The sequence below is a fragment of the Poecilia mexicana genome, unplaced genomic scaffold, assembly GCF_051168715.1.
Source record: "Poecilia mexicana isolate PSO_F unplaced genomic scaffold, ASM5116871v1 scaffold_12, whole genome shotgun sequence".
Taxonomy (NCBI): domain Eukaryota; kingdom Metazoa; phylum Chordata; class Actinopteri; order Cyprinodontiformes; family Poeciliidae; genus Poecilia; species Poecilia mexicana.
Genome location: NW_028263381.1, coordinates 3829473 through 3842853, shown reverse-complemented (window position 1 = coordinate 3842853; position 13381 = coordinate 3829473). Strand labels below are relative to the sequence as shown.

The 13381-nt window shown below is 37.4% G+C and overlaps 2 protein-coding genes across 7 annotated transcripts; one reads left to right on the top strand and one right to left on the bottom strand.

The window, feature by feature from the left end:
* The first annotated feature begins 87 nt into the window (after positions 1 to 87).
* On the top strand, positions 88 to 5254 carry LOC106926928 (heterogeneous nuclear ribonucleoprotein D0). 6 transcript variants are annotated; one of them, XR_015764821.1, is made up of 9 exons: positions 88 to 583; positions 1075 to 1243; positions 1735 to 1896; positions 1982 to 2113; positions 2218 to 2317; positions 3053 to 3208; positions 3289 to 3379; positions 3810 to 3911; positions 4810 to 5254. XR_015764821.1 is itself a non-coding variant. In XM_015002138.2 (8 exons), exons 1-7 carry the CDS (start codon positions 417 to 419, stop codon positions 3354 to 3356), a joined length of 954 nt encoding a protein of 317 aa, XP_014857624.2. In that variant the 5' UTR covers positions 88 to 416; the 3' UTR covers positions 3357 to 3379; positions 4810 to 5254. The 6 variants fall into 6 exon arrangements, 4 of the variants coding, with proteins under 4 accessions (XP_014857624.2, XP_014857623.2, XP_014857621.2 ...); XR_015764820.1 differs by having other exon boundaries at positions 3289 to 3383; XM_015002138.2 differs by lacking the exon at positions 3810 to 3911.
* Positions 5093 to 11825, bottom strand: LOC106926931 (vesicle-associated membrane protein 8). Its single transcript, XM_088010767.1, has 4 exons — positions 11673 to 11825; positions 11213 to 11294; positions 10719 to 10889; positions 5093 to 5669 (listed from the first exon to the last, which is right to left on the bottom strand). Exons 2-4 carry the CDS (start codon positions 11213 to 11215, stop codon positions 5532 to 5534), a joined length of 312 nt encoding a protein of 103 aa, XP_087866893.1. The 5' UTR covers positions 11216 to 11294; positions 11673 to 11825; the 3' UTR covers positions 5093 to 5531.
* Positions 11826 to 13381: the final 1556 nt, after the last annotated feature.

The window sequence follows — 13381 nt, the reverse complement described above, 5'->3', positions numbered from 1 at the left end:
TCAATAATTAAACTGTTCAACGGAGTGTTTCCGTTAAACACTCCAAAATGATAGATGGCGCTGTTCAACATTTCACTTTGTTTACTGACGTGTTTCGAAAGCGCAGAAGAAGGAGTTACTGCGATGAAAACAAAACGACGCTCAGAAATTAACCCTTAAATTTATAGAAACTCTGTCTCTTTCCTTCTGAAACGCAATCCGTTTATTTTACTTTAGATTGCAATAGATTTTTTCAAGCCGATTTTGAACGCCTGATAGGGATCAGCTTTTTTCTGTAAGCACACTTGATGATAAATTGCCTGTCTAGCCTCTAGCTGTCAGCTTTACCGTTAGCTTAGCTCCTTCTCGCATTGTATTGTTTTGTGTCCCTTTCTGGAGCCACTTTCGTTGGAAGCAGGTGCTGATAAACTCGAGACATGTCGGAAGATTATGAATTCAGCGAAGACCCGAGCATGATGAGAATGGAGGAGGATGGGGAGGGCAACTGTGACGATCCCATGTCCGCCTCTGGGGACTGTGGCCTGATGGGAGGAGAGGCCGACGGATCGAAGATTGATGCTAGTAAAAATGAGGAGGATGAAGGGTATGTTTACGGTCACTCGACTCATATTTACTGTTTATAATATGTTAATCTAGTTGAGCAGTATGTCATAGTTTGTCACCTATTCGGATTCCTAATGACCAACTTTTTTTCTGCTGGCACCTAAGCATGTCTGGAGAAAAAACAAAGTGTCTGTGTTTGTAATAAAATCCAAAAACTAGTGTTTTGTACAGCTTTACATACAACAGTTTGTCTTCACGGTGCGTGGGTGGACTTGTTTTGCTCCTTAAGAATATGTGTGATAGGAAAATCAGTCAAAGTTAAATCAGTCAGTCAAATTTGCCAGAAGAAAATTATTATTTTTACAATATACAAACTAGGATTTTCTGACATTACAACGTCACATTGCTACAACCATATTTATTGCATTACTATCCACTTTGCCTTTCGCAATTACATTATTATTAATGTAATGACAATTGAGGTACAGTAAACAGTGCAGCACTAAAGGAAGTGAACTGTTCTGTTAACAGGAAGATGTTTGTTGGAGGGCTCAGCTGGGACACGACCAAGAAGGACCTGAAGGATTACTTCACAAAGTTTGGGGAGGTGGTGGACTGCACGTTAAAGCTGGACCCTATGACCGGGCGCTCACGGGGCTTCGGCTTTGTGCTCTTTAAAAATCCAGAAAGCGTTGAAAAGGTATCCATTTGCTGCCGGAGGCTGCGCTTTTCTAGAAATTCTTTTGTACATGTTAAATTTGTAAAGCTGAATATTAATTTTTCTTTTTTTTACACTTTACTTCTATGAGGCCTAGTTTGGACTTACTGTTGGTGTTAATGAGATTTAATGTTTGGGTGTAGCGCATCGCATCCAGTATTCATTTTTACCTGAACAAAAACCTAATCAGCAAAGTCATGTATTTGAAATATTTCACAATGGAAATGTCTTAAGATGTTTTTATACCTTCTTTGCAGTGGAGGACACATTACTGGAGCTCATTTTTCATTTAGCGCTTTTTTTTTGTTGCATTTATTTTCTTTGTATTTATTTTTTTCTGATACTACAGCCACAGTTCTGCTATAATATTAGTCTAATGTATTTGGTGTTTTCTTAAAGTGGTTCATATGTTAAACATGCCTTTAAATGCTCTATTTCTTCTCTGTTGCTCTATTTGCTTTCTTTCCATGAAGGTCGCTTCACAGAAGGAACACAAACTCAACGGGAAAGTGATTGATCCCAAAAAAGCAAAGGCCATGAAGAGCAAGGAGCCTGTGAAGAAGATCTTTGTAGGCGGGCTGTCCCCAGACACGCCCGAAGAGAAAGTCAGAGAGTATTTCGGTGACTTTGGAGAGGTTTGTGGTTTCCTAAATTACAAATGTTCCCATGTTATTTTTCTTAAGCCCACTGAATGCCCTGTCCGTGCTGTAAAATAATCAGGTGGAGTCCATCGAGCTTCCCATGGAGACCAAAACGAACAAGCGGCGGGGCTTCTGCTTCATCACCTTCAAGGAGGAGGAACCAGTGAAGATGATCATGGAGAAAAAGTACCACAATATCGGGCTCAGCAAGGTTCCATCTGTCTTTTTTTTTTCTTTTTTCCTTGTAGCTCCATAAATACCTGTGTAGCAGCGTCTTTAAAAGGTACAATAAACGAGTGTGATTGGCTCCCTCAGTGTGAGGTGAAGGTGGCCGTGTCCAAGGAGCAGTACCAGCAGCAGCAGTACTGGGGAGGCAGAGGAGGATACTCGTCCAGGTCTAGAGGGAGAGGAGGGGGTGAGTTTCTCACGGCAGACCTCCAGCTCCACCTGGTGGTCAGTTCAGGGAATGGAGCAGAAAAGCAGCACATGACCCAAAACAGATTTATGAGAACTAATCTCATAGTTAATCATTTTTGAAGAGAAACTTTTTTTTACAGAGGTTCCATAGTCCGTTTTATTTTATGGTTTTGGTTCCGTGTGGTTTTTCTTTTCTTTTTTTTTTTTAATTTATTGTCTTTAAGTGTTTTGTCTTATTTTTGAAATTTAAGATGTTCCATTGCTAAATGTTCGGAGCAAAATTAAAGCTTATTAGTTGTTGAGAGGGTGAAGCTGCATAATTTTTGCCATTAACGGCATTTTACTTGAACATGTTCTCAAAGCAACAATGTTATTGATTATCACGATAATTTCTGGGGAAATGTATTGTCCGGCAGAATTTGCTGTCATGAGAACGGAATAATTGCTAAAATGAATCAGTGACAGCACCTCTTATTCCTATTTATACTAGTCTGAATGTCATGCTTTGTAATATAAATCTTCTTTTTTTTACACTTAAATTGTCAAATTATGTGGTTGAAACAGAATTTCAGCAGAGCCACAGCAAAAATAAACATTTTTATTATCTGTTTTAGTTGTTGCTAAAATAAAGTTAATATTTGAAGTTTGGCAGGCAAAAAAAAAAACAAACAAAAAAAAAAACATGTAGATGATTTTATATTAATACATTGTAGTCTGTGTTGTTTGTCTGCAGGTCCCAACCAAAGCTGGAACCAGGGTTATGGTAACTACTGGAATCAGGGATATGGGAATTATGGAAATTATGGTTATGGTAATCAAGGATATGGTGGCTATGGAGGCTATGATTACTCTGGTTACAACAATTATTATGGATATACTGACTACAACAGTGAGTATTTGAGGATATACAGACACATGTATTGCCGTTGCCAAGGCAACGCGGTGTGACACGGGTTGTGGCTGTTGCAGATCAGTCTGGTGGATATGGGAAGTCACCACGGCGTGGTGGTCACACCAACAGTTACAAACCGTATTAAAGGGACAAACCCTCCACCTCCAAGTAGGTACGTACCACCAACCGCATACTAAAAAAAAAAAATTCAATTAGTTTTTTTTTTTAAAAAAAAAGAAAAAAAAAGAAAACTTTGGTGTTTTTGTAATATTTGTGTAATTTTTTTGTTCTTTCTGGTTTTCTTCTTAAGTGCTTTACAGTAGTGGTAACGTAAAACGCTCTTGTGACGATTATTAAAGAGCAGCCGAATCTTCCGCTGCCTCTTTTTTTTTTATTTTTGCAACCTTCTCTTTGTTGTTGTTGTTGTTGATTTTGTTTTTCTTCGCTTTAAACTGTAAAGTTAACAGGTAAACTACTGCTACTACAGTAAATGGATGCCAAAGTTAAGGATGTGCAAAAGGAAAACAGAAAAAGGAAAAAAAAAAAAGAAAGAGTGTGTTGTGTCCTAACTCTGACATACCTTGTTTGTACCTGCCAGCGGAGCTTCCTTGCAGGCCATGAGCTGACTCCCAGATACTCTCAGGGCCCGCTCAATGCGGACCGGGTATGAGAAGCATACGCTCTCGAATGCTGCCGTTTGGTATGGTCTTACAACATCCTGTATCCGCATTTCTAATCTAAAAAAAAAAAAAAAAAAAATTAAGGGACACGTCCAGCTTTGTCATCTTTCTTTCCATTTGTTTCCTTTATTTATTTTTATAAATATATATCTATATATATTTTTTTCTGCGACTGTCTTTTGTAATGTAAGAAGTTAAAAATCTACACATGTAATTGTGGTTTTTTCACAGGCCCTTACTCCCCCACAAGTAACGATTGATAACGTATGAATAAATAACGATTTGCTTTCCTAAAGGATACATTCGTCATTCTCTGGATTTTCCAGTTCCTAATGTTAACATATGTATTCTCTTAAAAAATGCTTGTTTCTTTATTTAGCTAAAGTAGTCCATGAGCTTAAACCTGGTTTGGACTCTACTGTGTTGGGGGATAAAGTGCTTTTAATTTGTGTAAATGTATTGTTCTTGTTTGTTTTACTGACAGCGATGGAAAAGACTCCTCTTTTTTGTTAATTTTTCCTGTAACATATTTTCTTCTTATATCCATTGATAAAAAAACACACACACACACACACACACACACACACACACACACACACACACACACACACACACACACACACATAAACTCAATCAAAATGTCACAATTCCAGAAATTTGCATGTAATGCTCTCACCATAATGTGTATCTTTTGACCGATCTGAACATATTTTTATTTAATTTTTTTTCCCATTTAGTATTTTGACTTCTTCGTCAGGATCCCTAGTTTAATTTATACACATTTTAAAGCTGTAAATCTGTTAAAAATAATTGCTTTTATCACGTAGGCCGATTAAAAACAGGGGATTCCTGTCTTTCTTTAGTAGCTGAAGACTTGTCGCTCATCCACTCTGACTTGTTCCTGTTTGTTTCCCGCAGGCTTCAGCGGCGAAAGCGTCGGCCACAGAGACGATCCAGCTAAAGACATGGCTAGTTTATGAAAGCAAAACGAAGACTGCTTTGAACCCACCGTACATTTTTCCTGTATTTACCCAAGTATTTCAGTGTCCTTTTTGTTTTTGTTTTTTGTTTCTTTTTGCGTTCGTTTAGATCGCTTTGGGGTTTTCTCACGTCCTCGTTCTTTCTTGGTTTGTGTTTGAAGTTCTCGCTGCTTCACGTCGTCCCGACCGACGCTTGTAGAGACGGCAGCAAAGAGACGAGATCACAGTTTTACCTACTTTATGGTGTTCATCAGTCATATAATACAAATATTCTTACAGAGTTTGACATCCATAAACGTTCATTATATACACGTGATGTATCGGACATTAAAATGATCAAAATAATAATAAAAAGAAAAAAAAACAACAACAACCAAACAAAAGCTCTTGTCTGTGTTTGTTGAAGAACATGAATCAAATTGGTTTTGCGTTCATCTGGAGTGTCATGGTTTCATGCCAGAAAACTCAATTATTATATTTAATCTCTTTTTTCCCCCCAACTTTACATCATCATAGAGACCTTAATGGATTGTCATGCGCTGTTTAAATTTAAATTTACATACACATCTCTGAGATATAAAACAACACGTTTTATGTGTGCAAATTAGTTGTGTGGTGGTGATCTCCTCCACTTCAGGGGAGGGGGGTCAGGGTCAAAGGTTAAATGACACCGGTGGCAGCAAGAATTATGAGTATCACGACGATCAGCACAATCACACCGATTATGATCATCATTTTAATGTTCTTCCACCAGTACTTCCGGGCGACCCGCGTCGACGTTCTCTGGAAGGAGTCGGCCTGAAAAAGCAAAAGAGAAAATTATCACGAAGCTGTTGTGAAGGAAGGACATTGTCAGGGTTTGAGAAAGTATATACTTGGACTTTTTTTGTGTTTTCTAATGTTACAACCACAAACTTAAGGATGTTTTCTTAGATTTTTTTTGTGATAGACCAACACAAGGTGTTTTTTTTTTTCATCTTTCTACGGATATTTTGGGGATGTCCTCTACCTTTTTTTGAGGTTGAAACAGCCTCTTTGCAATCACCCTAATCCTGGTTCCTGCAAAGTTTTAAGTAGGACAACTTCAAAAATGTTTAGCATTTCCAGTCAGATGAAATGTGTTAGCAGTTAGCAGCACATCCTTAAAAAGTATTTCTTTTTTTATCCGAAATTAGAGTCTTAAAATGTCCTATGTTCATAAATAAAAGTTGACATTAAATTTGTTAATCACAGGACTTTTTTGGCACCATTGGCCTCCATTTGACAGTGAAATAGACGGAAAGTGGGTTATAAGACATGCGGCGAAAGTCAACAGGCCCGTCCGTCCCACAGGGGCCGCACGCGCCACTGCGCCGTCCTGCGGGTCTTGAATTTTGTTGTGGCAGGACAAACTATTTAATTATTTAATCTCTTATATTTACTTTTTAGCTACTTTTTGCCAGCTGCTAATATATCCTTGCTACCTCGCTCAGACTTGCTGAAACCTGCTGTTGGCCTTAAAGACGGCTTCATCCGGTAACTATACTCCACCTGTTTTTGAGGCTTCTTATTGTGAAATACGTAAGTACCATCATAATACTTCTGTTTCAAAATAACTGCATGACAGTTTACTGCATGTGTACACGAATGAAGGAGGCTAATGGATTTATACTACAGGACAAGTTAGCTTCGGTCTGCATAGTTTGAAGAGTTTGTCACTTTAGCTCCTCAAATGCTTGTAGCAGTGGTGTCCAAAGTGTGGGCCAAGGGCCATTTGTGGACCATGGAATGATTTTGTGTGGCCCCAGACAACAAGAATGATACAAATTACCCCCAATGCCGATATATTAAAATCTTCTGAATTTTAGGTAGGTCGTAAATATTTTTTCTTGTACTTTGCGGACTTTTTGGGTTCGATTTAATTGAATAGGAAGCAGGTCCACAAACATTTAGCAACTTTTACTTGGTGCATCAATTCATCAGACTGGACCAAATACTTTTTGAAGAAAGACAGAAAACCATCAACCTGAAAACTTCCCATTTATAGATCCATATAATTTAGAGATCCAATTTCTTTGAGTCTATTTTGTTCATTTTACTAAAAGTATTGCTTGTTTCATTGATTTAAGGTAAAAAATAAATAAATACAATTTTTGTGGCCCTTTTGTACATTTAATATGAGATTTTTGATCCACCTTGCAAAACGTTTGGACTCCTCTGTTTTACTAAGATTAAGTTCTGTTGGATAACTGGTTCATTTGGGTTGGAATCAGTAAAATGCTTTTTCTCCTTGGTTAATTTGATGTGATTTTCCACAGCAACTCTAAATTTCTAAAAATGATAATTTGGGCATACATTTATTTTCAGTGAATAAAGGAAACGCAGCTTTCTGATAGGCTACCACTGTGTGCCAAAGGAAACAATAACATTCACAAGACGACACAATGGTTTCTGCTGCATTGGAGGAAGTCCGAATGTTTAGTTTGGGAGTGGAACTGAATGAAATTTGAATTCCTCCTGTGAGAGTTTGGTGCTTTCTCACCAGCCTCCATTTTAAACATGACCGCTCGTCACATTGGGCCAATAATAAACTGCTTTGTTTACATTCTGACTGTTTCTATGAAAATAACACAGACAGCACTGTTGTACGGTCACTGTTGGGGATAATGTTAGATTATCGCCTGTATTTTATTACATTAAAATACTGTACCTGTATTTTATTACATTAAAATACAGGTAAGTATGATGGCGTATTAGGGATTACATTTCCAGCAAAGAATTTCAAGAATTCTGTAGAAAAAGCTAATTCATTTCTGAGATTAATCTCAAAATTTCTAAGTTTTTTTGTGGAGACTTACTCCTTTTATTTTTTTTTTCTATCTGCATTGGTCCTAATGACGGTGTTGTAGAGAAAGTACGGTATACTATTACTGTTCAAAAAATACTGTTATGTGGGATTCTAAGTTGGTAATTTATGATGTTGGAATCGACTCTCTTTTGGTTAAATAACTTAAAATGTATCTTTGTTTTACAGTTTAAAGTGCTCACATCGGGCCGATGTATATTTCTGCAGCCAACATGTGACACATCTGTTTTCCGACGGTCGAAATAATCACTATGATTACAATGTTTTACCTATAGAACAACCTGTAAAATAGAGGGTATAATAAAAAAAGTGTATGAAAAGAACTTCTACCTTACTCCTACAACCCTCGATGCTTTGCATAAATTTTGTGGCTCACTTCCGGGTCACCATAACGTGTGAGCTATCTCTCTGTCTCTCGTAGAGCAAATACAGATTAATCTGATCCTTGTATTAGTAAAAAATATCTACACATTAAAATTTGACAGGATAGTCAAAGCTGTACCTTCAATCTTATAAGATTTGGTGAATATCTGACGTCTGATTACATTGGTAGCAACTTTATTGCCATGAGCAGAGAAGTGAGGTAAAGTATGATTTCCCTTAAAGGAAATCTGCTAGCAGTACAGAACTGTGCATTGACTACACTTAAGTGTCTGCATGCATTGATGAGTCGCCTTTTATCACAGGAAGTACATATATAACTTGTTACTTCTGAACATATTATCATATCTCATCTGTTTAATCATTTTTTGAGCTAAGCATTTCTTCTCTGCTGATTGGTTGTAGCTGAACTCAGGGTTTTTTTTTTCCTTCTCTGGGCTTTTTGCTGATAAAATGAATGAAGTAAACATACAGGGTTTTTAGGTTGTCCCTTTAAATTTGATTCTCAGTCGAAAACCCGACCAAACAAGAATCTCATCACGGAGCGAAGCTCACTTTACTTTGGGTGCATATTCAACACACACTTGTTCCATGTGAGGATGTGAATAGTGCCGCAAGGAACATGATGTTTGTAACTGACTTTATATCAAAACAGACCAAACGAAGAAACTTTTGGCAAAATCAGCAATCCGTTCTGTCCCCGTTGGATCGAGATTCATGTTATCTTTAGTTTTGGTAAATTTACAACAATTCAAAAACTGGAAACAAATTCCAGTGTTATTTTACAAGCCAATAATTCATCATAATAATTTATCCTTGGAATCATTATGTCACTATGGAAACACCCAACTGTCAAAAACTTAGCCTTGGATTTGAGGTCAGAACCACTGACATAGAAACAACTCCACAACATGATGCTGCCATCACCATGCTTGTATGTTTTCTTTCTTTTTTCTCAGTGTTCTTGTTTAGGAAGGCCTCTTGTTGTAAAACATTGCTTTTATGTGTTTAATACAATAATCATCCCTGTTTGGCACAAGAATATTTTGGTAAAAAAAAGAAAAAAGAAATAATTAAACCCCTCAGATGAACATGACATTAAGTTGACGGCGTTCCAATCTACAAAAAATCAAAAGTTTTCATTTTTATGTCAAAGAATATTAAAACACATCAATTATGTTACTGTTTTTTAAGGGGAAGTTAAACAACTTGAATACAGCTGTCCTTGTATGTCTGCGATTTTTAGGTGACAATGTAGGAACAGATTTAAAACTTCCCTAGTACACCCAGGCTAATTTGTATAGAAATGTAACTTGATCTGCGGATGCTAAGCTGTTAGTGGATACAATCTTTTCAAGAGAAAACGCTCTAGTAAAAACATTCAGGTAAAAAGTACAATACATAATGTATGCATTTATAAATTTAGTACAATGTGTGCGGGTTGATAATTGAGCATTAGATTAATTTTTTTTTCTACAGGATAATCTGCATAATGCTGTTTTTTTACTGCATCACTTATCCTCTGCTATCCTAAGTTTTATTACTTAGTTTATTTTTAAACTATGTTCTATATAATATTTACCATGATAATAACAAAGTGAAAACTCATTTCTATAAAATCATGACAAATAAAAATATGCACCATAAAATAAGTGATTGAGTGAATGTTTAAAGTGACCGACCCAATTCAACAGAGGTCCAGTCAAATGGTGCTGGTCGTCTCACAATGAGTGGACTAGAGATCGCCTGAGTGCAGTGATTGTCTCACAAGTGATCGAGCTCCATTCGCTGGTTAATCAGTATCCATAGTGACCATTACATCATGAAGACTGATTTTGTCTTAAGACTGTGTTGTATGGTACTACTGTACTGTTGCCTTGGTTCTTCACCAGTCAAAACTTTATGGAAGAGTGGCAGTGACAGACATTTCCATAACAAATGTGTAAAAAAATCTTTGTCTATATTCTGCTAATGTGAAAAAAACCCCATGATTTTGTGATTGTGGTGTTTCCATTAAATGAGAAATGTAATCAAAATCACATGTGAATAAGCTTGTTCACACAACAAGTCATTAAAAGTCATGGGAGTGATGAATGCAAACAGTTAAATGAAATATGTTCATAATTTAGTCGTGGCACCAACATTCATCATCTACAGACATCAGAGGACATGATGGCGTGTTATTCAGGTGTTGGAGAAACAAGCTCTGCCTTCTTGGGAGAGGCTACGTATGCGGCGTTTTGGGGAAATTGTAGTGGGTTATTTTTCAGAAGAGCAACGGATTCAACACGTTGGAATGACACAACCTTTTATGAGTTGTACAATGCCGCACATCATACGAAAGAACCAAAGACAATCCATCCTCCTGCTACTACTTCCTGTTGTTTTCTTTGTTTTCTCCAGTAGTAACATCTGGTTGCTGATCATGTGACTCATATGATGCGAAAAATGTGTTCTCATTACAGTTTTACATCTATTTCTTTCTATAAAGCAGATGTAGTTTTGGAACTTTAAGTTGCGTAACTTAATGGAAACGCAGCTAGTGTTAGCATAGATTCAAATGTACGTGAAGCATACCGCAAGTGCTTCAAGCTTCCACCTCATTTTTTACTCGTACTCACAGATGCTTGGAGGTCGTCCGTCTTCCCGATGAGGTCGTCTATTTTGTCGCCCCTCTCCAGGACCTTGTTGATGTTGTCCTTCAGTATAACTTTAACTTCATTGACCTGACTCTGCACCTGGTCGAACGTGCCAGAGGAGGCCGTGGCGGCCGGCTGAGGGTTCACTTCTGCCTGCACGGGACACAAATGGTGGCGACATTCTCAGTTTTGGTTGGGGTCAAACATTTAACGGAAACTGAAAGTCTCATAGGCAAAAACACACAGAGGAGCTCCGGCTGTGAGTTTCTCTTCCTGGTACTGTTCTACACAGGAAGCGCTTTGATGACTGACCTATTTTCAACTGGACCTGTTTGACGTAAACTAGCTCTAAATCACAAGAAAAAGGTAAACTGAGTCGAGCTGAAAACCGGGGACCCTCATAAAATATGAAGAATATCCATTCAAATAAACCCTAAAGTAAACTTTAGTTTAAAAAATAAAAAGTTTACACTTACCATAGTATTTCTCAATCCCAACGGATCAAACTCAGCTTCATATGGATGAAATCAAACAAAAGCCCTCCAGCTGCAGTCCCACCTGTGTGGTAAACAACAGCAGGGGATCTTCAGGGTGCTTCTTTTTCTCTCATATGACTCACACGGCCTGTGCTCAACAAATTCTTGCTAAAGGCTGAGCCTCCGCTCAGTTATCCATTAACCAGCAGTTGCCTCAATCAAACTATCAATAGTTTTAGAGCCGTTTACCATCAACACCAAAGAATTAGAGCAACTCTGACCTCATTGAGGCTGCGCTTTCATTTCCTGCTTCACAGAAACCGAGCTGCTGCATATTCATTAACAAGACCAAAAAACAAAACAGTTCTGTAGTGGTTAAATGGGGGGAGAAAATCTAGTTTGTTCAACACATCTCTTAGTTGCATTTCTACGTGTTTTTTTTTTCTTGTTTTTTACATACCATCAGCTGTCTGGAGAAGATCCAGGCCGGCGCTCTGCTGATATGTCCGGGCAAAGGGCTGTGTGTTTTCGACACAGGCAGATTTGCAAGGCAATAAAGGGGGTGAGGTGAAGTCACGCTCTTGCTCCACTTCATTTCCTCATCCTGCGCTGCCGCTGCTGCTGCCGCAGCTCGTCGTTTCAGCAAACACAGTCACCATCTGCTTCATGCAGAGCACAGTGAAGCTTTTTAGGTTTTACTAAATTACACACTCAGTTATGTATTGTCTGATCTTTGTGACCCGGCTGCACGTCATGTAAAGTTATGATATGATAGTTACTTTCTGAGTTGTTTGTATCTTTGACCTCATTTTTTTTTAGATGTATGAATAATTTTTTTCTCTCTTTTTCAAGAGTGGTTTTATGTGTTTATTTGAAACAAACTATTAGGTACTCGTGTTTTTATCCACTTCCTTTGTGATTAAGAATTATTTTAACAATTTGTGGAGATAAATTGCCACAAACATTTTCACATCTTGCATATAATTTAATGAAACTGTATGTCATCGTCTTTGTAATGTGCTATGAAGCATGAAATCAAAATAACTCAGTAACCTCCTGAATGTTATTTAATGGAGTCATGTAACCGCGTTTCCTCACAGCATATTTCAAACACCTGTTAAATTCATAACTTTTTTGTAGTTTGTGCCTCTTTATAGTTGCTGAGCTTTTTTATTATTATCATTTATCCATTTCTTTTCGTAGTTCTGGACCTGGTTTGCAACCATTTTCTGTCTCTTTCTACTTGTTGCTCTGCTTTGTATGGAAGCCCATTTCTGCCATGAACGGAAACAGAAAACCCCACCTGGAAGTCTTGTCTTCAACTTTCAAAGTCATAATTATAAGATTCGGTCATAATCAAGAGAATAATAACTTTGAAAGTCGAGATTATGACTTTTAGTCTCAAAACTAAAAAATCCTGACTTTAAAACTTGTAATTATGATTTCTTTAAGAGCGATTTTTCTATCTTTCTTTTTTCATGGCAGAAATGGGCTTCCGTAGTTTTGTTGTTTTCTTTTTAAGGTTTTATGTTTATTTGCATTTCTCTTGAGCTTACTGCTTTAATCAATTTCTGGCCCAATATTATTGATTTTTTTTAAACTAAGACATTCTCTCATACCTTAGAGGTCTAAAGTCTAGCAAAAACCTTTAAAACAACAGCAGTAAACATATTAAAAGAACCGTTTCTAATCAGCAGCCTTTCCAGTCATTGACAAACTGAAATGTGAATAAAATCTTAAGCCGAATGCAGTTTTTCTTCCTCTCTTCTTGTATTTGTTCCTTGCACGTTTTGCAACACAACAACCTGGGAAATTTGTATATTATTTCATCAGAGACGAACAGGGAAGCAAAGATTACATAAATGAAGCTGAAGAAATGTCTATCTGAGTGACCAGAAGCAGAAGCTCCTCTGTGAGTTTAACTTTTCCTTAGATAAAGCGGATCTGGACATGAGTCACATTAACAGACATTGAGGATCCTGCATGTCAGCAAAAATACTGAAATGACTGCAGGGTAATAAAACCTTCAAGACTTTAGATAAAACCGCTAGCAACATTTACTGTAATGTTTAGGGTTTGTCTGTAATCTGGGAGGCAACACCGACTTTCTACAGTTGGGATTTTTCATTTTCGTTTTGATTCTGAAATCTGGGGTTTTCCAACAGAACA